Raw genomic sequence first — 26,918 nt, forward strand, 5'->3', positions numbered from 1 at the left:
CGCGCGCCCTCGTGGTGGGAAAGCCCGCTGCCAGAAAGAAGTTTAATAAGCTGCGGGGCCGTGCGGTTTCTGCCGACAAACGCTGATAAAACACCTTCAACAAATAACTTCTGCTGCCGCGGTCTCCTCTGACACACACACACACACACACACACACACACACACACACACACACACACACACACACACACACACACACACACAGCTGGTTCCTGCAGTTTTGTGCAGTCATGCAATAATCTATTTCTCAAATGAAACAATATGTGTTGCTATGGTTACAGGTAAATACAGGAGAGTAAATTTGATCATTTTACCTCCAGTTTGTGGTTTCTTAACTAATATGTCATCTCTATATTCTGATGTAGTCGTTTTTACTTCACTGAACCAAACAATCAAAACACACAGTTTATAAATGCCCGGTTAGATAAACTGAATTTGTCTGAAGATGTGTTCAGATAAAGGTCAGAGTCGGCCACATGTCCGATGTGTCCTTGGGCACGGACTTGACCTCAAGTTGCTCCTGCTGCTTCATTCGTATGAATGTGTATGAATGGGATTATTTACTTCTGATGGACTCTTTCCTCAGCAGCCTCGACCATCAGTGTGTGAATGTGTAGGTGTGACCTGCAGTGTAAAATGATTTGAGTAGTCAGAAGATGAGAAAAGAAATATACAAGCTCAAGTCCATTTACCATTCAGGGTTAGACGCATATTTACACACACTGTATTTTTTTCCTCAGAACATTTAGTCAAATAAATCAGCTCTGAGACTCTCCTGATATCCTGCTTCAAAAATGGTCACCCAAACTCAATTTAAAAAAATCTTATTAACCGTGGAGAAAAACCAAGTTAAACACATTTTCACCTACAATTCCCCATCATGATTTAATGTCTTTATCACCCTTTTATTGTCATCATCCAACCTTCTGTGTTAAACATGGTTTTGTGCTCATATCTTTGTATTTCACAGGTGATGGTGTTCGTCCACGCTCGTAATGCCACGGTGAGAACGGCCATGGCACTGATCGAGATGGCAAAGAACCACGGAGAGACGTGCTACTTCCAGCCCGAGCAGAGTTCTGACTACGGCCAGTGTGAGAAACAGGTAGAGGTTTCATTTTCTGTTTGATTCCATCTTTAGATGCTGGAAAGTTTCAGCTTCTCATTTAGATAATCATAGAAATGAGTTTATTTTATTGGTTATTGGGTTAGCTATGGAGTGAAGGAGTTTGTTCACAGTGAGGGTAAGATGGACTGTGCCCGTGCTATTAGCGCTCAGCGACAGAGGTGTTAGCTCCAGTCTACGAGCTGTTAGGCTAGTTAGCTCCCATAGAGAGACATAGAAACGAATGCTATGAAAGAGAACCACAAACAACACAGAGCATGTTTCACATGACTCATGTTGCATGCTTTGTTGACATGTTGACCCTCCTGCACGTTCACACTTCTGGATGAACTGTGTCCATCAGCAGAAACAGGAAGTCCTGATGCACAACTCAACATCCCTGTAACTCAAAACAACATTGTTTTAGTTCTATATGAGAGTGTGGGAATGCACTAGAGCTGTGTGTGTGTGAGCATGTGTGTGTGTGAGCGTGTGTGTGTGTGAGCGTGTATAATTAATGGTGCCTGCGCTGCGAGGGTACACAGAGGCGGAGCTACATTCCCCCTCAGAGGATGGTCAGTCAGACTGCAGCTCCCATATTTAAATCTCCTGCAACAGAAGGCAGAGTGATAAATTTAGTAACCTTTTCCTTTGTTCCCTGGGGCTGAGCCAAGATTGATGCGCCTCTAATCTTCCCTCTGTTTAAATAGGATATGTATACAAATCAGATCACTTTTTCACGCTTTCTAAAACTGGAAACAGAGACAACAGACTCCAAACGGTGTCATTGAGTCCCAGTTAGTCTCTGAAAACAGAACTTTAAAGGAAACTGCTCCTACAGAATATGTACAGGAATGAATGAATCTCCTTGCACATGCACTAACTGTGCATTGATTCACTCCCAGCTCCTCTGCCTGTGTCCCAACATAATGAGTATTATCCACTCCATTAGTCCGTCTTTTGAGTGTTTGTCGGTCTGGCCCGCTCTGCTGAAGGAAGAGGCATCGAGGCTGACTCCACTCTAAGCCCACACAGAGATAATGCACTGCCTATTTGCACTCTGGAAATTGCCCCGCATTAATATTTATAGGTGTTTTTTAATCTCCAATATGCATATGCAGTGAAATAAAGCACCTCTAAGGTCACCCATATAATTTAGCGTTTATTTATCCAGCTTTAAAAGTCAGAAGTGATTCCACTATATTTCCCCCCCCCCTAATGTTATTTAATTGGCTTAATCTCAGGGGGGGTGGAGAGGCTGTCAATCAAGCTTAGATATCTTAATGCAACCACTCGAATCAATCCCTGTTAAATACAGTTTGTGGTTGGTTATGAAAGGCGGTTTGGTATGACAATGAAAACCTCCAGGAGAGCACCTTCTACACTAAACGCCCACAGTTCTGTCTGTTTATGATCTGTGTTCTGTCAGGCTTTTTGTTTCGGAGAATCAAGCGATAAGATGTGTATGACCTGTGAATTATTTGGATGTTGTCAAGGCCTAGACACACCAAGGAGATCACCGGCCGTTGGTCTTAGTTGGAACGACGGTGAGCGATCGTTGCTCTAGTTTTTGCGGTGTGTCCAGCTCTGTCACTACCCGTCGGCCCCCTTCTGCCTTTTTTTGGCCGAGTTGACATGTTGAATTGGCGTCAGTCGGCGTTGTCGCGGTTGGTAAGAGGAATCACTCTTTTTTTCTTTTTTTTTTTGCAACTTTGTGTTTATTGGGCAATCCAAACATTGTTCATTTATCCAGACATAGTTCACTTCTTACATCATTATTCTTTTTTTTTTTTAATAATGTTATACAAAACAATAATAGAATGCAGAAGAAGAAAACAAAATGTTTAAACGGCTGTAGTCTTGGCGGTGCATTCTAGTGCAACTTTTTGGCCAAGAAAAGAAGTGTTGTGAGGCAACACCACAGTCGGCCTTCGTTGCCACTCGTTCCTTGCCGTCTGCTTGGTGTGTCTGGGCCTTTAACAAGGTTGTATACTGGGCTGTATTTTTTTGTGCGGTCTGTTTTATGTTCCCTTTCCTTTGTGTTTAAGCGACAGTTATGTGCTTACTTTTGCAGTCTGAATGGAAGAGTTAAAAGTTCACTATAAAATAAGAGCTAGAGCTACATCAGTACGCTCCTAACAGCAAGCGACGTGAAGAAGCATCAGTGACAAAATCAACCTGATTCTATTGTTTCCTATTGGAGTGTCTTAACAACGAAAAGACGAGGAGTAAACGGACGAGGAGCCAGGATGAAGGGGGGTCTATAAGGAGGCACTGACACTCTCTTTTCTCACTCAACAGAGCTTTCCTAACCTGTTTTACAAAGTGCAGATAATGGTGAATTTATAATATACATAATGGGAGCCCACAGACTGAGCAACACTGTGATCAAAGTCAAACCCTGTAAAGGCTGCATGCTCCTCACAATCTGAACTGTTGGTGTTTCAGTCTGATCGAACTGAACTGAACTCAAACATGAACGGACGACTGGAGGACTGAAGGAAGTTTTAACAATGCAACTTGTTCAAAATGAATTGTGCAACCCCTTCAGCAATTCAGTAATCCACATTTTTTGCCTGGCACCTCTCCAGTTACCAGACCACCTTCCATATTTTGGTGTGTGCCGGGACATGAACTGACGATCCTCCGATTCCTAACCCAAGTCTCTACAGACTGAGCTACTGCTTTTTACATGTTGTAATATCAAAGAGAAATCGTGTTTAATAATCATGATCTCATCAATCAAAATAATAACAATAATTATAATAACTTTATTTATATAGCACCTTTTAAAAGCACAGGTTTACAAAGTGCTTTGACAAACAACAAGAAACTAAACCAAACACAGAAGAACATAAACAACAGCAAGAACAGAACAGATGCAAAATACTAAAAATAATTAAATACAATTCAACAGAAAAGAATCCAAAGTGCACGATACCCAACATACATATATAACCCGACCATCACAAGAACCATCATAAGAACCATCATAAGAACCATCACAAGAACCATCACAAGAACCATCATAAGAACCATCACAAGAACCATCATAAGAACCATCACAAGAACCATCATAAGAACCATCACAAGAACCATCACAAGAACCATCATAAGAACCATTATAAGAACCATCACAAGAACCATCACAAGAATCATCACAAGAACCATCACAAGAACCATTATAAGAACCATCATAAGAACCATCACAAGAACCATCATAAGAACGATCACAAGAACGATCACAAGAACCATCACAAGAACCATCACAAGAACCATTATAAGAACCATCATAAGAACCATCACAAGAACCATCATAAGAACGATCACAAGAACCATCACAAGAACCATCACAAGAACCATTATAAGAACCATCATAAGAACCATCACAAGAACCATCACAAGAACCATCACAAGAACCATCACAAGAACCATGATAAGAACCATCATAAGAACCATCACAAGAACCATCACAAGAACGATCACAAGAACGATCACAAGAACCATCACAAGAACCATCACAAGAACCATCACAAGAACCATCACAAGAACCATCACAAGAACCATCACAAGAACCATCATAAGAACCATCACAAGAACCATCACAAGAACCATCACAAGAACCATCACAAGAACCATCATAAGAACCATCACAAGAACCATCACAAGAACCATCACAAGAACCATCAGTGAATAAATAATCAAAAAAACAATAATATTAACAATAATAAAAAGTAAAAACGGTGGTTATGATTTGTGCCTGAATGGAGCAGCCCTCGTTTCAAACAGACTCGTTTAGTTGTTGATTTGGATCTGAACATGAGACGTGTTGACAGTGGGAGACTTTTTCGACGGCCCTCTGTCTGATGGATTCATTTCTCTGTCATGCGTCACATCTTGAGGAGCAGAAACAACGACAGACCTGAGTCGTCAGGTGTGATCCAAACAAAAGCTTTCGCTCTCCGTCCACCAGGTTAGACATTCAGCATCAATGAGTGATTTGGAGAAGCTTTGGATGAGATTCAGTTTCAAAATGAGTCTAAATCTACTAAAATTGAAAAAATCTCTCTTGTCAATTTAAAGTAGTCGTAAAGAGAAATAGCTGTAGGGGGTGTTAAGCGCGTCGTTTTGCTCCACCCCTGTGTGCAGGGACCCTGCGTAAAGCTCTCCCTGGAGTATTGTATTCCAGAATCTGTTTGACTTTCATTTGCTGCAACTCACACAATCCACCCCTCCACCTTCCCCTCACTCCGCCTCCCCCTTCTTCTTCTTTTTTAATACCCCAGTTCTCAGAGATAAAACCATGCGACTCCTCCAGAGGAGACTGGAACTTTTTCTGTGGAGGTTAAGAGACCCCTTGTGGTCCCATGAGGCCATTACACAGACATGTCATCCATCTGTAGCACCCAGTCACATTTTGTTGGTTATTTATGGCTTGCTGTTTGTAAGATTTGTCAGGTAAAGTGTACATGAATAAAAGTAAAGACAGATGTGTTTTATTAAATGTTGGAGATACTAGACAGTACAGGTGTGCTGATACATCTTCCCCTCTTCTTTCTCTTTTAACTCTCCATCTCGGTGGTCTTCAGATGTGCAGCTTTTCATGTCACTTTGTTTGACGAGCTGTGCAGACACTGCGCTGCCTCGTGGGACTCCACAGCAGCACCGGAGCGGGCTCTCATTAATGTCTCTGTTTGCTTTCATTGGTGCTATTTTTAAACAAAGTGCCGTCCACCGTCGGTCCTTTCATTGTGTCGGATCTTTGACAACCTGTCAGTGTGTTGCCGAAACCGGCTCCCCAACAACACTGATCAACAACGATGAGCTGCAGGCTCAAAGGCTGCTGGAAGAGAAGGACTGACACGATGGAGTGACAAACACACGTATCAGAGAAAAGAAAAATGGCTGCCTTAAATAGAACCTCAGTCTTGGTAAAAAAAATAAAATAAAAAAAAAACACGATTATAGAGGGAAGTAGAAGGTTTCTGGATAGGGATGACTGACCTATAAAAGACCTGTAAGTATCATATCCACCATGATTTGAACACTTTCAAGTCTTGAATTCGGCATTGTGGCCGTCCTCTTTGAGGGTTTTTCAGAGCCAGATGTGACCGGATTGGGACAGAAGGATGGAGGTGGGGGTGGAGTGAATGTTGTGAAGTTTTCTTATTTATAAAATCTATATGAAGTCAGATAATTTGATACCTAACGATGCAGTTAATAACCTTGTCGTGGTAGCTAATCTGATTTGTTTTAAAATGATACTAAGACGGGCTGTCAGCGATAACGCGTTCATGAAGATGCATTCGTTTGTTTGCACTCTACACGGTTGAGTTGTGGGGGCCAAGAGGGGCCATGTGGTAGGAGGTATCAGTGTGGTCACTACCTGGATCTGGGTCTGTTGAAAGTGGCAAAGGTGTTTGGGCTGTGATGGCCATGTGGTAAAGAAGCTCTGTGTGAGGGTATGGTGGGCACCGGGCAGTCAGAACTAGAATTGAAGGGGGTTCTGGGGTCAACTGTCCAGCCTTCTTGAGGTGTCTTTGGACTAGTTGGGTGAAACCCAGCTGAATGGAGGGATGTTGCTGCCCATCGGTCTACATGGTTGAGTTGTGGGCGCCAAGATGAAGGTATCGGTGTTATCACTACCTGGAGCTTTCATGTATGGAGTCTGAGTCTGTTGGAGGTGGCAATGCTGTTTTTGTTGCGGTGGTGACTAACGGCCTTAGGGTAGGTAATGTAACTTATCAGTAGGTTAACTGGAGCGAGGGGTGTCTTCACTGAACAATTGGCCTTCCATTAGGGCATGAGTGTCTTGTGTTTATTTCAAATCGCTCGCAGTTCTGTCTAGGGGTCGACCAATATTGATTATTCATGGCAATGCCGATATGATTATTAGTAGTTCACCAGAGCAGTACCCGAGATTTGGAGTCGATATGCTTACATGTATAATCTGTTTTTTTGTGCCGCTAACAGCAGTTTGATGTTCAGCAGAGTCACTTCGGCTGAAGTCTTTGGAAGATATTTTCTGTGTTGAACAGACAAGTTGAAGCAGTTTTTCTATCAAAGCTTATGAGAGAATGTTTGTGACTTTACTGAAATCATCATAATGACTGTAAATCAATATGACTTGAAAGACTCCATTTATCCATTTGGACAGTATTTGTCAAAAGAATCATTTTATAAACAACTCATCAGCAAGCAAGCGACGGACACAGAGATGATGTTTTTCTCAGTTTGTCAATTTGATGTGTGATTATTGACACAGAGTTTCTGCTGCGGGAACCTCCAGTGTTTAAAAATGCAATTTCGAAGTGCAAAATCCTGCAATTCCTTGAGTGTCCACTAGAGGCTGGCTGCAGAAGCACAGGAAGTCACATACACACCCATTCTAAAAAGCCTGTTTTTACAGCAGAGATGAACATGTTTACAGCCTGGTTCAAAAAACCAAATAGGTGTGATTAGCTCATGTCTGGATGGACACACACTGTACGGGGGGGTGAATGTTTTGATGACTCATCAGTTTTGATTTGATGAAGGATAAGAGTTATTCACAATAAGGCGTGTAGCTGACCTGATTGACAGGTGGGCGCGGTGTAACGGTTTGTCAGGAGGTTTAAAACCCGCCTCAGCTCCAGCTCTCAGCCTGTCGTTAGGTTGACTGAAAGTTAGACTGAGACAGCATTTCCAGCATGGAGACCGCCATCGATGGGACTCCAGCGCCCCCTGCAGGAACAGACGGGTGACGTCACTCAGGCTTCTTTAATATTTACAGTCTGTGATTCAAACGTAGCCTGGTTGGAATATAGTTTCTAATTTAGCTTTAGTGACTCAAATAATTATTATCGATTGTTTTCTCGTCTCTCCGTCAGCTTTTTGTTTTTACCACACTTTTTTATTTTATGCTGACAGTATTAGAAGTTAACTAACCCTGTATTTTCACACAGTAAGTTTTACAATTACAGCACGGAGAGATTTTACATTATTTTTTGTCACAGATGAACAAAAAAAAGTGTCACTTTCTGCAGAGTAGATAAACTCCTCTTGAGCTCATTTACTGAATGTGTAGCTGGGGAAATATCGCTCACTACGCTGTAAAAATGTGATTATGTGTAATGTTGCTCTGCTGACTGTAATTTGCGCGAGGTTTACCGAATAACCTCCCTGGATGGAGCTAAAACAGAGTGAGGCGTGAGGAGATGGAGGCAGATCGTGATGGGAAAGTGGCAGTAGAGTGGGCGCGAGTGGAAACTCATCCTCCCACTCTCTGCCCGCGCCCGTCCAGCGTTAACAGCCAGCAGCGCTGAGCACCAAACATTATGACTATCAAGGGCCACTAAATGAAATCAACAATTAGCCATCCTGCCTCCATTTAACGGAGTGAATGAAAAGCTGCGCGCTCCAGAGAGTCACTGTTTGTGGTGATGCTGTTAGACAGAAGCCATCTGCTGCTCTTTAGCACACCGCTCACATGTCCTTTCTGAAAATTTGTTATGGCATTTAACACATTTTTTTTTTTTAAATGCAGCACTAAAATACACATGCAGACATGTTTTCTAAAAATGTTCCTGCTTCTCTCCTGCACATTATTTCTAAAAGGATCAAGGATCCACGAGTGCAGGGATTAAATCATCAGAAGTGTAAAGCCGGTTAGTTACACCTTCCTCCATTTAGAGGTCCTTAGAAAAGGTTTGACAGCCTCCTGAATAGTTTATTTCTGCTCTGCTGTTAGCTGATGTTCTTTACATGGTCGGGACAATGAGTGACGCTGAGTGGAGCTGGCGGCTGGCTGTCTGCAGACACAGCGAGCTGTGAAGCAGGAGCAGCAACGGGCGACCGGGCCTAATGGGACCTGATCAGGAGCTTAGGTCACTGCCATCTCGAATGCAGCCATGGCACGGCAGACATCAGCGCTAACTCACCTTGGATTAGAAGCTGGAGGCACAGCTGTAACACACTGTGACACCTCAAAGCAAAGCCTCAGCCTCAGCATTTCAATTAGCCTGCCTGGCCAACGTGAGTGTGAGCAGCACGGTGCACAACACACAGCCCTGAAGACTCCCACCAGGACCAGGATTTCAGCTGTGTGTGTTTTTTTTTAAGTCCACAGAGAGGCTTTTATCTATTGCATCATTTTTATGGACTGTCATTTTAAGAAAAGTCAACAAACAAAGCATTTAAAATGATGCAAAAGAACATTGTGATAATGAAAAACACTATTTAAACAGATGGTAGCAGAAAGAGCTCTAAAGCTGCACAGAAGAACAAACTGTGGAAGCTGAAATAACACCAGCAGCTCCATCAGTCCTGCACTTTTTTCCACATTAGACAAACCAATGTGTTGTTTTGAAATAGAAAGAAGGGAAGCTGTACGTGTGAGACGATAAAACTCTGTTTACTTCAAGTCCCACTCCTCCACCTTTGTCCAGTGTTACATACAAATATCGACGTGTGTGTGTGTGTGTGTGTGTGTGTGTGTGTGTGTGTGTGTGTGTGTGTGTGTGTGTGTGTGTGTGTGTGTGTGTGTGTGTGTGTGTGTGTGTGTGTGTGTGTGTGTGTGTGTGTGTGTGTGTGTGTGTGTGTGTGTGTGTGTGTGTGTGTGGGGTTGGGTGTGGTGTGGTGCGTGTGTGGTGTGTGTGGTGTGTGTGGTGTGTGTGTGTGTGTGTGCGCGTGTCTGTGCGTGTCTGTGCGTGTGTGGTGTGTGTGTGTGTCTGTGTGTGTGTGTGTGTGTGTGTGTGTGTGTGTGGTGTGTGGTGTGTGGTGTGTGCGCGTGTCTGTGCGTGTCTGTGCGTGTGTGGTGTGTGTGTGTGTCTGTGTATGTCTGTGTCTGTGTGTGTGTGTGTGTGTGTGTGTGTGTGGTGTTTGGTGTGGTGTGTGTGGTGTGTGTGTGACAGCTGCTGGCAGTAATGGGCTTTCTCTTTGCTGGGCGCTGACCTCTATTTAGATGCCCGGAGAGAGAGATAAGGTCCTGTGATGAGGACTCCCCTCCAGCTCAGCCAGGTCACTGCGTTCTGTCAGTCACACACACACACACACACACACACACACACACACATCTCACTCTGTGTGTGTGTGCATGCGGACGTGAGTGGGCTGCTAATCTTTCAATATACTGCTCGTCAACATGTGTGTATTTAATTAATAACGACTTTATTTACCATATATGGTCATTTCTCTCACCTTTGCTCTACTTCCTGTACATACATATATCGGGGTTACTTGTCATAAAATGCATTTTATTTTAAGATGTTCCAGTTTATGTTGATGACTCGTGTCAGTTTATATCTTAGGTCTCTTTTTTTTCTCTGCAGTCCAACATGATTTTCTTTCGTTTTTTAAGTTATTTTTGGGCCATTTTCATCTTTATTGGATGGGACAGCTAAAGAGAGACAGGAAATGCTGGGAGGAGAGAGTGGGGGACGACATGAGGCAAAGAGCCGAGGCTGGATTCAAACCCACGGCTGCTGAAACTATTACTGCAGCCTCTGTACATGGGACATGTGACATTAACCACTAGGCGCCCCATCCAACATGATTTTCAATCTGAGCTCATTTCCCACCTCAAACACTCAGTAATCAGCGCTGCTTTCTTTCCCTCACAGGCCCTGAAGCACTTTACTTAATATTTTACTATAACCTCTCTCTCTCTCTCTCTCTCTCTCTCTCTCTCTCTCTCTCTCTCTCTCTCTCTCTCTCTCTCTCTCTCTCTCTCTCTCTCTCACCGCCTCTTCCAGGTCCAGCGCTCCAGGAACAAGCAGGTGAAGGAGATGTACCCAGAAGGCTTTGGGATCCACCATGCCGGCATGCTGCGGTCGGACCGCAGTCTGATGGAGAGCATGTTCTCCAAAGGCCACCTCAAGGTGCTGGTCTGCACGGCCACGCTGGCCTGGGGAGTCAACCTGCCGGCTCACGCTGTCATCATCAAGGTTCAGATGTGTTTCACTTTCTTTGGTTTCCTGTCTGTCTTCTTTTCTTTGTCAATGATGGATAACTCCTCCTCTGCTGCTGACTTCAGACCGACTCCTCTGAAGATAAATTTGATGATTCATGGCCCAAAAGTTGCTCTTGACTTTCTACAGGCTCTCAGCACTAGTCCCATTAACTCAGGCCAAATATATCAATGTTCCCTCAGGTCATTAAAAACTCTTAAAGAGTAAGAGTTATATTATAAGCTTTTTTTTAAATTTCAGGTCATAAAATGTCTCTAAATGCTGCGAAGGGTCGAGGTCAGTTTTTGAACCCATGACTGCCTGAACGAGAGAGCTATAATCTCTGTACATGGGGCGTGCAACATAACCGCTAGGCTACCGGCGTCCCGGAGGTCTTAAATTTTAGATGGCACTTTGACTACGTCTAAATAATTAATAATCTAAAGCAGGGGTGGGCAACTAGCGGACCTCACATGTGGCCCCATCAACCCTCAAGGTGGCCCTCAGGTCAATTTTTACATATCAATTCATTGGAAACATGAAGAAAACATGACAAAATCTGCCAGGAAATCATGAAAATCTGAAATATGTTGAGTTTAATTTGAGACATAATCGTTTTTGTATAATACAATTTGGCCCTCTGGCAGTGAGAATTAAATAAACATGATTTTCTTATTGATCTTTTTTTGTGGGTATGCTTGTACAAGCTTGTACTTATTAACAGCATTTACAGCATAACTCAGGGACTGCGAATTACGTCAGCATTCACAAACTGTGAGCAGAAATGAAAAGTAGACGAGAAAGTTTAAGGAATTGGGACTTGAGATTAAAAACACAGAGAATCTTGGGAGGGATGAAAGGACAGTTATGAGTCGACGTGCAAGATATGCAAAACATTTTCAAACTAAGGGAATGAAAACCACCGAGTTTCACATCAAACATGAAAAAAAAGTTTACTGATTTTTCTTAGATTTAAAAAAGTGTGCAGGAAGCTCGACGTGTATCTTTAAAAACTGCCTACAGATATATATGGTTTAATATATTTTGAGAGGCTCCTTAAAACAGCTGCTCAGAGTGTTTAGGTCTGTGTGGAATTAAAATCACTTTAAAGTTATTTGGTGGTGAATCAATATCTTTTTACTCACAGGTATAAAATGTATAAAATCCTCTGAAGTCATTCCCGTCTTTCGTGTCTCTAACAGGGAACTCAAATCTACGATGCAAAGCGTGGCACTCTGGTGGATCTGGGGATCCTGGACGTCATGCAGATTTTCGGGCGTGCTGGTCGTCCTCAGTTCGATAAGTACGGCGAGGGAACCATCATCACCACCCACGACAAACTGAGCCACTACCTGACCCTGCTCACCCAGCAGAACCCCATCGAGAGCCAGTTCCTGGACAGTCTGGCCGACAACCTCAATGCCGAGGTAAGTCCCTTTTAACGGTTTCTGCAGTCTTTCAAAAATAGAAGAATGGAATATAAGTCTTGAGTCTTCACCTCTGGGTGTTTCCTTTGTCTCCATGTTTATATCTGTTGGAGCCGACCAGGTTGTAAATTATCATCCAGGTCTAAATCATGTTGAAGTGTTGAGAAGTCTGACAGTGTTGATAAATCTAAACTGCATGTTCCTGAGTTGTCCACTAGATGGGGCCAGAGACCAGTGCTGTCTCTTGACTCTGTGCTTCTCTCTCCTGTGCTCAGGTGGCTCTGGGGACGGTCACTAACGTGGAGGAGGGGGTGAAGTGGCTCAGTTATACTTACCTGTACGTCCGCATGAGGGCCAACCCGCTGGCATATGGCATCAACCACAAAGCCTATCAGGTGTGTGATTATGGTCTTCAGTTTGTGTCAAATAAAATCACAATTTATTCATTTTATATTTTCTTATAGCTGATAAAAAAGACAATAATTTAGTGAGAGTTTATGATTACACACATTATTATAACTAGTGCAGTCAGCCAATTAAAACAACTACTCTACTTGTAATGAATGAATCCTAATAAAGCACTTATGAGAAGGATTGCATCACTTTTATAAAATGTGTTAAACCTTTATTTATCGAGGTTTCACAACAGCAACGCACAGTGTCAACAACAAAAACACTCAAATCATCAGATAAAACAGCTGCAGTCTGAAAGTTTTGATTCAGGACTTCTCACTCAGGATTCATAAAATACATTTTCCGGTTTAAAATCAGCAGGTTGTTCGAAGTGAAATGTGCAGAAAGCCCAAACTCAGATCTAAAACATTGTGGAGATCGAGGATTCTGTCCTTCAGAATTAAAAGAGAGGAAAGGTTTGGTTTGTGAATGAAGATGTACCAATGTCTGAGGCGGTGTGACTTTAGAATTTAAAGTACTATGATGAAGAAGAAATCCACACTCTGTAATAGGACGGTCACTGACTAAGGATTTATATAGTGGAGCCTGATTGGTCAGATTTTGCCTATAGTCGACTGACAGTCAAAAGTTTTGTTTTTGTTTTTTCTCATTCATCCACATTCTCATTTGAGTTTAACTACATGATGAAACTATGTGTCTTCTAATCTTGTAATAACATTTTATTCTATGATAGGACATTGTTTTTTTCTGTCAATTTGAAGATATACAGAACTCTCCTGATCATAATAATCCAACAAAAATAAATCACCATGATTTCAATCCATTCAAAGATTGAATCCAAACACATCATATCCATAAGGATCCACAAAACTCTTCAAGAACTCCGCTATCCCGATGAACTTTATTTTTGGCACACTGTCCCGCCCATTGACTGTAAATAATAACAATAATAATACTGTTATACACAGTCTGTGGTCCAGCATATGAAGACTTTGAGTAGAGGTGTTCATGTACGGTACATCCCCATAATCAAGGACAGGTCAGAAGGTCAGATTAGGAGAAGCAGCACTTATTGTTGTAATCAAATCCCAATAACACCTTCAGCTTTTTAGCAACATACTGAATCTGCCCCCTGAAAGACGTGAGAGTAGAAACACAAAGTATGTAAAAGACAGGAAGACATCGCCTCAATTCCAAAACCATCTTTTGTAAGGATTTCCTCGGACAGTGCTCTTTTGTTTTGTCTGCATTCAGTACAAGGTGCATGTTGAAGATTTGAGAACGCTTGAGTTTATTTTGGACAATCTTTCAGACGGATCCGTCGTTGGAGCTGTACAGGAAGGAGCTGGTGGTGGAGGCCGGCAGGAAGCTGGATAAAGCCAGAATGATCCGCTTTGAGGAGAGAACTGGGTACTTTGCCTCCACCGACCTCGGCAGGACCGCCAGCCACTTCTACATCAGATACAACACCATCGAGGTACACTCACTACATCATCAGATACAACACCATCGAGGTACGCTCACTACATCATCAGATACAACACCATCGAGGTACACTCACTACATCAGATACAACACCATCGAGGTACACTCACTACATCAGATACAACACCATCGAGGTACACTCACTACATCATCAGATACAACACCATCGAGGTACGCTCACTTCATCATCAGATACAACACCATCGAGGTACACTCACTACATCAGATACAACACCATCGAGGTACACTCACTACATCAGATACAACACCATCGAGGTACACTCACTACATCATCAGATACAACACCATCGAGGTACACTCACTACATCATCAGATACAACACCATCAAGGTACACTCACTACATCAGATACAACACCATCGAGGTACACTCACTACATCAGATACAACACCATCGAGGTACACTCACTACATCAGATACAACACCATCGAGGTACACTCACTACATCATCAGATACAACACCATCGAGGTACACTCACTACATCAGATACAACACCATCGAGGTACACTCACTACATCAGATACAACACCATCGAGGTACACTCACTACATCATCAGATACAACACCATCGAGGTACTCTCACTACATCAGATACAACACCATCGAGGTACACTCACTACATCATCAGATACAACACCATCGAGGTACACTCACTACATCAGATACAACACCATCGAGGTACACTCACTACATCATCAGATACAACACCATCGAGGTACACTCACTACATCATCAGATACAACACCATCGAGGTACACTCACTACATCATCAGATACAACACCATCGAGGTACACTCACTACATCATCAGATACAACACCATCGAGGTACACTCACTACATCAGATACAACACCATCGAGGTACACTCACTACATCAGATACAACACCATCGAGGTACGCTCACTACATCAGATACAACACCATCGAGGTACTCTCACTACATCAGATACAACACCATCGAGGTACACTCACTACATCAGATACAACACCATCGAGGTACACTCACTACATCATCAGATACAACACCATCGAGGTACACTCACTACATCATCAGATACAACACCATCGAGGTACGCTCACTACATCAGATACAACACCATCGAGGTACACTCACTACATCATCAGATACAACACCATCGAGGTACACTCACTACATCAGATACAACACCATCGAGGTACACTCACTACATCATCAGATACAACACCATCGAGGTACACTCACTACATCATCAGATACAACACCATCGAGGTACACTCACTACATCATCAGATACAACACCATCGAGGTACACTCACTACATCAGATACAACACCATCGAGGTACACTCACTACATCAGATACAACACCATCGAGGTACACTCACTACATCATCAGATACAACACCATCGAGGTACGCTCACTACATCATCAGATACAACACCATCGAGGTACGCTCACTACATCAGATACAACACCATCGAGGTACACTCACTACATCATCAGATACAACACCATCGAGGTACTCTCACTACATCAGATACAACACCATCGAGGTACACTCACTACATCAGATACAACACCATCGAGGTACACTCACTACATCAGATACAACACCATCGAGGTACGCTCACTACATCATCAGATACAACACCATCGAGGTACACTCACTACATCATCAGATACAACACCATCGAGGTACTCTCACTACATCATCAGATACAACACCATCGAGGTACACTCACTACATCATCAGATACAACACCATCGAGGTACGCTCACTACATCATCAGATACAACACCATCGAGGTACTCTCACTACATCAGATACAACACCATCGAGGTACACTCACTACATCAGATACAACACCATCGAGGTACACTCACTACATCAGATACAACACCATCGAGGTACGCTCACTACATCATCAGATACAACACCATCGAGGTACACTCACTACATCATCAGATACAACACCATCGAGGTACACTCACTACATCATCAGATACAACACCATCGAGGTACACTCACTACATCAGATACAACACCATCGAGGTACGCTCACTACATCATCAGATACAACACCATCGAGGTACACTCACTACATCATCAGATACATCACCATCGAGGTACACTCACTACATCATCAGATACAACACCATCGAGGTACGCTCACTACATCATCAGATACAACACCATCGAGGTACACTCACTACATCATCAGTTATAACACCATCGAGGTACGCTCACTACATCATCAGTTATAACACCATCGAGGTACGCTCACTACATCATCAGATACAACACCATCGAGGTACGCTCACTACATCATCAGATACAACACCATCGAGGTACACTCACTACATCATCAGTTATAACACCATCGAGGTACACTCACTACATCATCAGATACAACACCATCGAGGTACACTCACTACATCATCAGATACAACACCATCGAGGTACACTCACTACATCAGATACAACACCATCGAGGTACACTCACTACATCATCAGATACAACACCATCGAGGTACACTCACTACATCATCAGATACAACACCATCGAGGTACACTCACTACATCAGATACAACACCATCGAGGTACACTCACTACATCAGATACAACACCATCGAGGTACGCTCACTACATCAGATACAACACCATCGAGGTACGCTCACTACATCATCAGATACAACACCATCGAGGTACACTCACTACATCAGATACAACACCATCGAGGTACACTCACTACATCAGATACAACACCATCGAGGTACACTCACTACATCAGATACAACACCATCGAGGTACGCTCACTACATCATCAGATACAACACCATCGAGGTACACTCACTACATCATCAGATACAACACCATCGAGGTACGCTCACTACATCAGATACAACACCATCGAGGTACACTCACTGCATCATCAGATACAACACCATCGAGGTACACTCACTACATCATCAGATACAACACCATCGAGGTACACTCACTACATCATCAGATACAACACCATCGAGGTACACTCACTACATCAGATACAACACCATCGAGGTACGCTCACTACATCATCAGATACAACACCATCGAGGTACACTCACTACATCAGATACAACACCATCGAGGTACGCTCACTACATCATCAGATACAACACCATCGAGGTACACTCACTACATCATCAGATACAACACCATCGAGGTACACTCACTACATCATCAGATACAACACCATCGAGGTACACTCACTACATCATCAGATACAACACCATCGAGGTACACTCACTACATCAGATACAACACCATCGAGGTACACTCACTACATCATCAGATACAACACCATCGAGGTACGCTCACTACATCATCAGATACAACACCATCGAGGTACACTCACTACATCATCAGTTATAAAGCACATTTCAACAACAAGGTAATTCAAAGTGCTTCACACAAGACATCAAAAGCATCATGACAGAGGAAAGAAAAGAAACATTAAAATAGTGAAAATTAAAAAAATCACTGAAATGATTAAATCTGAAAATATGTTCAATTAAAAAAAAATTCAAATGACATTAATTGAAAGTAAAAATATAAAAAGAGTTAAAAGTTACAGTGCAGAGTTTAAAATCTTATTAAAATTGTTTAATGAAAGGCAGCTGTAAACAGATGAGTCTTCAACCTTCATTTAAAAGAGAGTTTCAGCAGACCTGCAGTTTTCTTCATCAGATACAACACATGTTGATCACACACTTGGCGACAACCTCCTGATGTGTGAGATGTAAACAACATGGTGGTAAATGGTAACGTCTTCCTGCCCCTTTAAATGTAAGGCTTCTGCTTGTTACCTGTGTTATCATCTCAAGTATTACTTTTACTATCACTCCTTTAAACGTCTTCATAACCTGTCTGTTCAATGTTTTGTGATTTTAAGTTCCTGTTTGAATTGTTTGGGTGTTGCGGGATAATGGGAACAATATGGGGGTTGGGGTGTGTACATGTGAGTCTTTGTGTGTAAGCTGAATGTGTTTCTGTCACTTGTTTTGTTTTTCATGTTTTGGTTTGGACCAATTTTAAATTGAGGGGAGGTGCTATTCATCAATACATTTACTGAATGTGAGACTGACTATCAGATACCAAAGGTGGTGAAGTTACGGCTGGCTTTGTTTACCAAGTACAAGTTTACATGCTTATTAAGATATTCTCGACCTTAAGTCCGATACGTTAGTGGAGATGTAGGGACGATCCTGATCCAAACTCAGTTTTTGAGTTTTTACGTGTTATACAGCACAAAAAAAAGGAATAAAAGCACAGACTTACACATGAGAAACAAAAACATTACAGGAATGCATGCTGAAGAAACAAAACAAAAACAAAACAGGCAAGGTCAAAGAGTCACATTTTTGCATTATTACATCAAAACAGAAGGAGTCAGGTTTAGGAGTTAGTTCACTCCAGTCTGTACCTGTTTCTCTAGTGCATTCTTTCGTAAGGTCAATCTGCGCCCTCATATATCCAAAGATAGTTCCTCTTGTATATCCATGCAGTTCCTTTATCAGTGTTTAGGGGGTCTGATCCAAACCCTTTTAACCAATCATGTGTCTTTTCCCTCCTCGTTTGAAGACTTTCAACGAAAGCTTTAACTCTCAGCGAACTGAAGGCGACATCCTCAGCATCGTGTCCAAGGCCGAGGAGTTTGAGCAGCTGAAGGTGAGAGATGATGTTTATAAACACCATGATTTATGTTTCAAGTCTTAATTTAAAAACCTGCAGTCATCCACTAAGAAAAATAATTACTTATAACGCTTTTCATGAAGGTTCTCCCCTCAGGTGGTTGTGAAAACATTCTTATACTGAAAGCTCGCTGATGCCTCACCGGTTTGTAAACACTCTGTGGATGTGTGTCTGCAGGTTCGCGATGAGGAGATGGAGGAGTTGGAGCAGCTGCTGTGTAACTACTGCGAGCTGCCGGCTGCAGGCGGCGTGGAGAACAGCTACGGGAAGATAAACGTTCTGCTTCAGACGTACATCAGCAGGGGAGAGGTGGACAGCTTCTCCCTCATCTCAGACCTGTCCTATGTGGCTCAGGTGAGGACAAGAAGGAGCAGGACACGCTCAGCGGCCGGTTGATGACATTTAAACTCACAAACAACATCAAACTAACTGACAGATCACAGCAGCTGTAGAGGGAAAAGTCTGTATTAAAGTCAAATCATTGTTTTTGTCAATGCAGCTTGCTGATCCAGAAGAAAAAGATAAGACAATGTTTCTAGTTTAACGAGGCGTCCTCTCTTTACAACAAGCTCTCTCTCTCTGTAGGGATCCTTTCTGTGATGTTTTCAGAGACTTAGACATCCCAACTTGCAATTTCCAATTTTTTTAATCATTCAAGTCAGGGTTGGTAATTTCCTCCAGAAACACAGATTTTGGTGTAAATTGTCTTTAGGTCCTGACAGAGATTAATAACTCATGTTCTCTGAAACAGGAACAAAGAGAATCCATCATCTGGATCAGTTTGTAAGTCTGTAAAGACTTCAACCAATGTCTGCTACAAGGTACCAATCTGATGAACCAATCAGACGCTTCCCTGTCTCCCTGCTCGCTCTCTACCTCTTGCGTACTCGTGCATGTAAGTGAGGGGGCGTGGCTTAAGAGGGAGCACAGAGGGGAGGGGCTGGGTGCAGACGGAGCACTGACGGAATGCTACTTTCAAAATCATGCTAGTTTTAGAAAATTACCAACCCTGCCTTTAAATCTCCATTTAAACCCAGAATGATATGTCAATGAGGTGTGTAGGTTCCCCTAAAAAAGGATCTTCTTTCCATGAGTCATTCCCCCCCCCCAGACTTCAGACTGTACCCACACACTCCTCTCAGTCTCACCCGGCTTTCCAACAGAACACAGATTTCTTTAGTCCTGAGTGTTTTCAGAGATCATTCACACCTGACCAAATCAATCGCAGGCTGACCAGACTTGAGCAGTCTATCAGCGAGCTACACGACCACCTGACCTCTCCTCCAGAACTAAAGCGGGTGATCCATCAGTGCACAGCTGGGGCCAACCTGGACGTCTGAACCCCGGACAGACCTCCTCCTGATCACACATGATTAATCACCAGCATGCAGCGTGATGATCCATACAGCTGCTGCGGGGGGGGGGGGGGGACTCCTGCTCTGGCACACATGTGTTTCACTTGTTTCATTCCTACTTTTAAAGTCTTGAGAAGGGGAAACTAATCCGTCCACAAATGCAGCAGTTAATCATCTACTTTTTCACTTCCCCACAGAACGCCGCTCGGATCGTCAGGGCTTTGTTTGAGATCGCCTTGAGGAAGAAATGGCCGGCCATGACGTACCGCCTGCTCACGCTCTGTAAGGTGATCGATAAGAGGCTGTGGGGCTTCTCCCACCCGCTCCGTCAGTTCTCCAACCTGAGCCACGTCGTGCTGAACCGCCTGGAGGAGAAGAAGCTCACTGTGGACAAACTCAAGGAAATGAAGAAGGATGAGATCGGTAAAAACAAAAACTGAATCACAACTCTAATGCTGCATTCACTGACGAGACATAACTGTACGGCCACCCAACTTTATGAATCCAATACAGCTCTACCATGAATTCTACTTTTATAACCTTTTCTATAGTATCAGTTTTTGTTGTCAGAGCTTGTCATTAACATTTCTTCAACCCCATGAAAATAATTCTGATGAGGATTCTAACTTCACTGTTGCCATGGACACTAAATTAAATGCTCAGATTATGACTTGCGTGCACATCAAACATTTAATCACTCTAAAACTGTTTTGACATGCGCATCTACCAGAAGTAGCACAAAAAGAAGAAGAAGCTGTTCCTGGTGTTTTAACTTGTGAGAAATAGATCTCTGTTCTTTTCTACTTGAAGTACGTGTTTCAGTCCATAAGCATGCATCTTTTTTTTATTCTTTTTTTTTTTTATTAGGTGCAATAGAGTGACAAACTGGTGACATATACATAACAAATGAGGCATAAAAACACAAACAACTCCAAAACACATAAAACAAATAAAGACAGCAAAATACTAAGACATCAATAGACACACATCAGACTAAAACCAGCAAATACATTACAACACTATACGAAATACTCAAGAAAGGATACAAGAAGTGAAAGAAGCGATAGAGAGAAAGAGAGAAAGGGAGGGAGAGAAGGTGCTTTGTATGGGGGACTTGAGAGGTAGAAGAGAGTTGAGGAGTAGGCATGTGTCTAAAATTTGTCTCCATGGTGAGATCCAGTTTAGATCCAGTTTTCAAAATGGACGTACATCGTGTACTCACTGCAGTTGATGATTCTTCTGCTGTTCTTCATTGTGCTGCAGTCGATAAAAAGAGAGAGATCGATGGAGGACATGCAGTTAAAAGAGAGGCAGACATTCAAAAATAGATCTACCCGAGGCCACATGTAGGCGGCTATTTTTGAAAACAGAGGTTTTCCTCCTCAGGTTAAAAAAAGAATCCCGTCCACACACGCTAAGTTCTTTAAAAAACATCTGACATGCAACAGCTTTCTCTGCATTCATCTGCTATTAGCGTTTCATTTTAAAGTTGTCCCACAATCCCAAAGTCCGACCAGGTCACCTCCAAAACCGTCGATGTTGGCGGCAGGTTTTTTCCCCTCACTGCGTTGTATGAAGCAGCAGTGACCTCCGTCGTCCAATCAGGCGTCTCTGCTCGTCAACATAGTAGGACAGTAACTGTGTGTGTGTGTGTGTGTGAGAGCGTGTAAAAAGTCCAGTTAGCATCGTTAGCTAATGTTGAGTGTTAACTGAAGGTGTTTTGTTCCCAGGTCACATGCTGCATCATGTCAACATCGGACTATCAGTCAAACAGTGTGTCCACCAGATCCCCTCCATCACCATGGAGGCCAGCATCCAGCCAATCACACGCACCGTCCTGCGCGTACGCCTCATCATCACACCGGACTTTCGATGGAACGACCAGGTGAGCAGTGAGGAGGACGTTAGAGACGTGTGCCTCTCTTTAGATTTCATATCGTTCTTGTGATTTTCTCCGAGATAATCGCCTCATTTTTGTTTGTGAAAATATATAGATTTATTATCTTCTGGAACACAAGATCACAAAGATGTTTTGACATGTTAGACAGCAGGTACACATTTGTATGTATTTGTTTTGATTGGTGCAACACATCAGTTGAAACGCCATCTGTCAGATCACCAGCGACAATTAAAATGATCCGCAGGTCGTTAGAAGATTTACCATCATTCAAGATTCAAGATTCAAAAAACTTTATTGTCTATCACATTGTGACAGAAACTTACCTTTTGTTGAGGCTCAACGTGAAAACATACAAACATTCACACTAACACTCACATTAGGTCATAAATAGCTAAAAGTACCCTGAATAGGTAAAAACACATGCACAGCATTTAAACCTTGACGTGTGTATTGCAGTGGGAATAAAAGAGTTTCTGTAAGTTTTCTTTTTCACCAGTGGTACTTTAAAACGTCTGCCTGAGGGGAGCAGCTGAAACGAGCGGTGGAGGGGGGGTGAGGGCTCCTCAGTGATGCAGACTGCTTTCCTTTCTGCTGCTGGCATGTCTGACTTTTGATTTTTGTTGTATGTTTAATGATACCAGTAAGTTTTTTTTAAACAAATATACTGCCCCTAAATACCCGTGCAGAGTGTCAGTGAAAAGAAAGCAGCGTTTACGTCATGTGTGTAGGCTCCAACATTTGTTGCACTTATAAAAAATCAAATCAGTCTTTTGAAATATTTTTTAAAACAAGTTTTTTACAATCCTTGACACAGAAACGAGTCAGAAAGTGTTGATACTTCTTCATGTTTGATTACGTTGTTTCAAATACTGCTTCAACTTCCCTCTGTTTCATCTCAGCGTGTCTGTGTTTATCATGCAGCTATCAGCTGCTGGCTGTGTGCGACATGAATCAGTCAGCCTGTTGTCGGCAGTAGCTACAGAGCGCTGTGTTTGGTCCAAAAACTGAAGATAAAGTCCCTGAACACAGACTGCTTGTTTATTAGTTTGTCTGACTCATGCAGCCAGTGCACGGATACACACACACACATCCGCTAAATGATCAGCGTGTGTGTATGTTACATGTTCAACACTGTCTCAGCTCATTAGAGAAAAAGCATTCAAGCAAACTTATTGACAGAGATATATTTTTGTTTATTGTTTGTAAAGTTGATATCCCTGATGATGAGGGGTAACAAATGATGCAGCTTTTCATATTTCACTCAGTTCTTCTCAGTTTGTCTTTAGTAAAAAGGGAGGTCAGGTTCATCTGACTGCTTGTATCATTATTCTTGTAGTTAGAGTGATGAGTATACAGTGGATAATACTGATGATTCATGGAGAGGCATTTAGATTTAAAATGCAGTTAGAGTCAGGGCTGGCTGAGGAGTAGAAAAGTTGTATGATACAAAATGCGTCTGATTTCTCTTAATGAACTTGGTACAAACAGCCCCCCTCTGCAGCGAGGTTTAGCCCGGCTTCTCCGTCCAGTTTCTCAATTAAGAGGCTGAGCTGACCGGCACCTCCTGTTGGTTAAAATACTCTGACTATTGACCCTCAGTCCCTCGTACAACCCCATCTAGAAAATCCAGAACTGTCCCTTTAAAAATGTTTTAAATTCCCTCCGAACTCAAAATAAAAGTTTTTCTTTATTGCTCTGATGTTGAATATTTTTAAATTCCACTTTGAGTAACGGCACAAAAAATGTGACAAAATGCATCAAAGACTTCTTCACTGAACCTCTCCTGCAGTTTCACTCACTGCACAACTATAGAATAAAAAACTTTATTGTCATTGCACAGATGGACGACGCATCAAACAACAAGAGCAACAGTTAGTAACAAAATAAAATGGCTCTTTACAAAGAACAACAGTTATGTCATCATCCCAGTCCTAGTCTGAGACCCAGCTCAGATCCTTGATGGCACGTGGAGGGGCTGGTTCCAACAGACCCGTAGCCCCTCACAGACCTCACACAGGGTCCTCCGGAAGCCGCTCCGCACATTAACGCCACAGCTCTCACTTCTTACCAACACAAACACTTCAGTCACGTTTTCACAGTGTGCAGACGAGAAGCTGCTCCTCCATCTGTCCTCGGGAGCCAGGACTCCTGAAGACCTCGTCAGCATGTCCCACCTCAGCGGACGGACGGGCCAGAAGGGGGATCATGGGAAGCTTAGTCGGCAGTCTGTAATGCAATCTGAGAGGAACAGGAAGCTTATTGTAGCGGAGCTGAATATTAAGATGAATGTTTGTGTCCGATTAGCGATGCATGCTCCAATCATGGGAGAGTGGTAATGGAAGACTCTGTGGCTTAGCTGTGATCCGGCTGCCGAGCCGGGACACATGTAGCGACACATGAGACGCCTCCCTGATGGCACCCAGGAAGCAGACCACACTGACACACCACCCTACATGTCCTGCTGTGACTCTGGGAGGATTGTTCATTGTTCTTAATTCAGACATTAAACCTTCAGTGGGTTTTTAAAGCTGATGTGTTAAAATATTTATCTGTTTTGTCTGTATGGTTTTCAGCTTTAATGTCCTTCAACCTTTACCACCCTAATTCAACACTCACATACCTACAACATATACAAACAAACATAACTATCGTTTTTATGTTTACTGTGTTTGTTATTAGGGTCTGAGCATTAACCGTCCTCTGGCACAAAGTGCAAAGACAGATTTGTTTTGTTTAGATAATTACTATCATCTTTTATTCTGCTATCCAGTTTCATATTTGAGGGGAACACATTGTCAGGACTGATTAAGAAAGTGTCCCAGTTGTAGATTGATTGATGAAGATGCCATCTTACTAACGCCTGGGTTTGGATAGAGTTGCCTTGATTTCACACACTGCGTCCTGAAGCTGCCCCTCCTGTCCCACAGAGATAGTCTCTAGCTGGGATGTGCATGTTTGAACAAGCAGGTTAGGAAGATTTTAGGGGGCAGTCTGACTGAAATGTTCTTCTGGGTTTATTCTAAGGCTCAAGGGGGACATTGGAACCTCCTAAATGTTTTGCACATGCATCAGAAGAGACAAAAACATCTGATATGGGAATTAGCCGAAGGTGCAGCAAAACCGCTTTCAGCTGCCCCCCAGAAATATGAAATAGTCAAAGCCACCACATTTAAAATGAAACTTGAATTTGATGTAAAATCTGTCGACTCTTTAAAATCTGTTGGAGCCTAAAGTCAAACAGAAAGTCAGCCATTAAAGTTTCCTTGTTTTTCTCATGACAGTAAACCTTCTCCACATAGTTTTTCCCTTTAACTGTCAGTGTTGAGAAAGTCTTACTAAAATGTTGTGTGTCCCCCCCCGATCCAGGTCCATGGGTCAGTGGGTGAGCCGTGGTGGTTGTGGGTGGAGGACCCCATCAACGACCACATCTATCACTCTGAACACCTTCTCCTGCAGAAGAAGCAGGTCGGTAGATTCATTCAGATCTGACTTCTGAACGTCTTTCTTAAAGAGGGGACTGATGTTCCTTCATCCGTACCCCCCCCCCCCCCCCCCCCCTCCCCCTCCTCCCCCCCCCTTCAGGTGGTGACAGGAGAGCCTCAGAACATCGTGTTCACCATCCCCATCTTCGAGCCGCTGCCCTCTCAGTACTACATCAAGGCCGTGTCTGACCGCTGGCTGGGGGCCGAGGCCGTCTGCATCATAAACTTCCAGAACCTCATCCTGCCCGAGAGACACCCCCCACACACAGGTACACACACACACACACACACACACACACACACACATACAGGTACACCCCCCACACACAGGTACACACAGGTACACACACACACACACATACAGGTACACCCCCCACACACAGGTACACACACACACACACACACATACAGGTACACCCCCCACACACAGGTACACACACACACACACACACATACAGGTACACCCCCCACACACAGGTACACACACACACACACACCCCCCACACACAGGTACACACACACACACACACACAGGTACACACACACAGGTACACCCCCCACACACAGGTACACACACACACACACACACACACACACATACAGGTACACCCCCCACACACAGGTACACACACACACACACACAGGTACACACACACACACACACACACACACACACAGGGACACCCACACACACACACACACACACACACAGGTACACACACACACACACACACACACACACACACACACAGGTACACCCCCCACACACAGGTACACACACACACACACACACACACACACACACACACACACACACACACACACACACACTCACACAGGTACACCCCCCACACACAGGTACACACAGGGACACACACACAGGGACACACACACACACACACAGGGACACACACACACAGGGACACCCACACACACACACACACACACACACACACACACACACACACACACAGGGACACACACACACACACACACACACACACACACACACACACACACACACAGGGACACACAGGGACACACAGGGACACACACACACACACACAGGTACACCCCCCACACACAG

The 26,918-nt window shown here is 43.2% G+C and overlaps 1 protein-coding gene across 4 annotated transcripts in view; it reads left to right on the forward strand.

Moving 5' to 3' along the window:
- Positions 1–26,918, forward strand: part of ascc3 (activating signal cointegrator 1 complex subunit 3) — a 134,965-nt gene that overhangs the window by 73,282 nt on the left and 34,765 nt on the right. For all 4 annotated transcript variants that reach the window (XM_065957785.1, XM_065957784.1, XM_065957786.1 and 1 more), the window contains exons 14-24: positions 971–1,105; positions 10,837–11,028; positions 12,234–12,458; positions 12,734–12,853; positions 14,185–14,349; positions 18,984–19,070; positions 19,272–19,448; positions 20,647–20,872; positions 22,180–22,334; positions 25,716–25,814; positions 25,932–26,100. In XM_065957785.1, the coding sequence (XP_065813857.1) occupies positions 971–1,105; positions 10,837–11,028; positions 12,234–12,458; positions 12,734–12,853; positions 14,185–14,349; positions 18,984–19,070; positions 19,272–19,448; positions 20,647–20,872; positions 22,180–22,334; positions 25,716–25,814; positions 25,932–26,100 (1,750 nt within the window). The remainder of the gene's footprint in view (positions 1–970; positions 1,106–10,836; positions 11,029–12,233; positions 12,459–12,733; positions 12,854–14,184; positions 14,350–18,983; positions 19,071–19,271; positions 19,449–20,646; positions 20,873–22,179; positions 22,335–25,715; positions 25,815–25,931; positions 26,101–26,918) is intronic.

This window comes from Labrus bergylta, chromosome 8 (assembly GCF_963930695.1).
Source record: "Labrus bergylta chromosome 8, fLabBer1.1, whole genome shotgun sequence".
Lineage (NCBI taxonomy): Eukaryota > Metazoa > Chordata > Actinopteri > Labriformes > Labridae > Labrus > Labrus bergylta.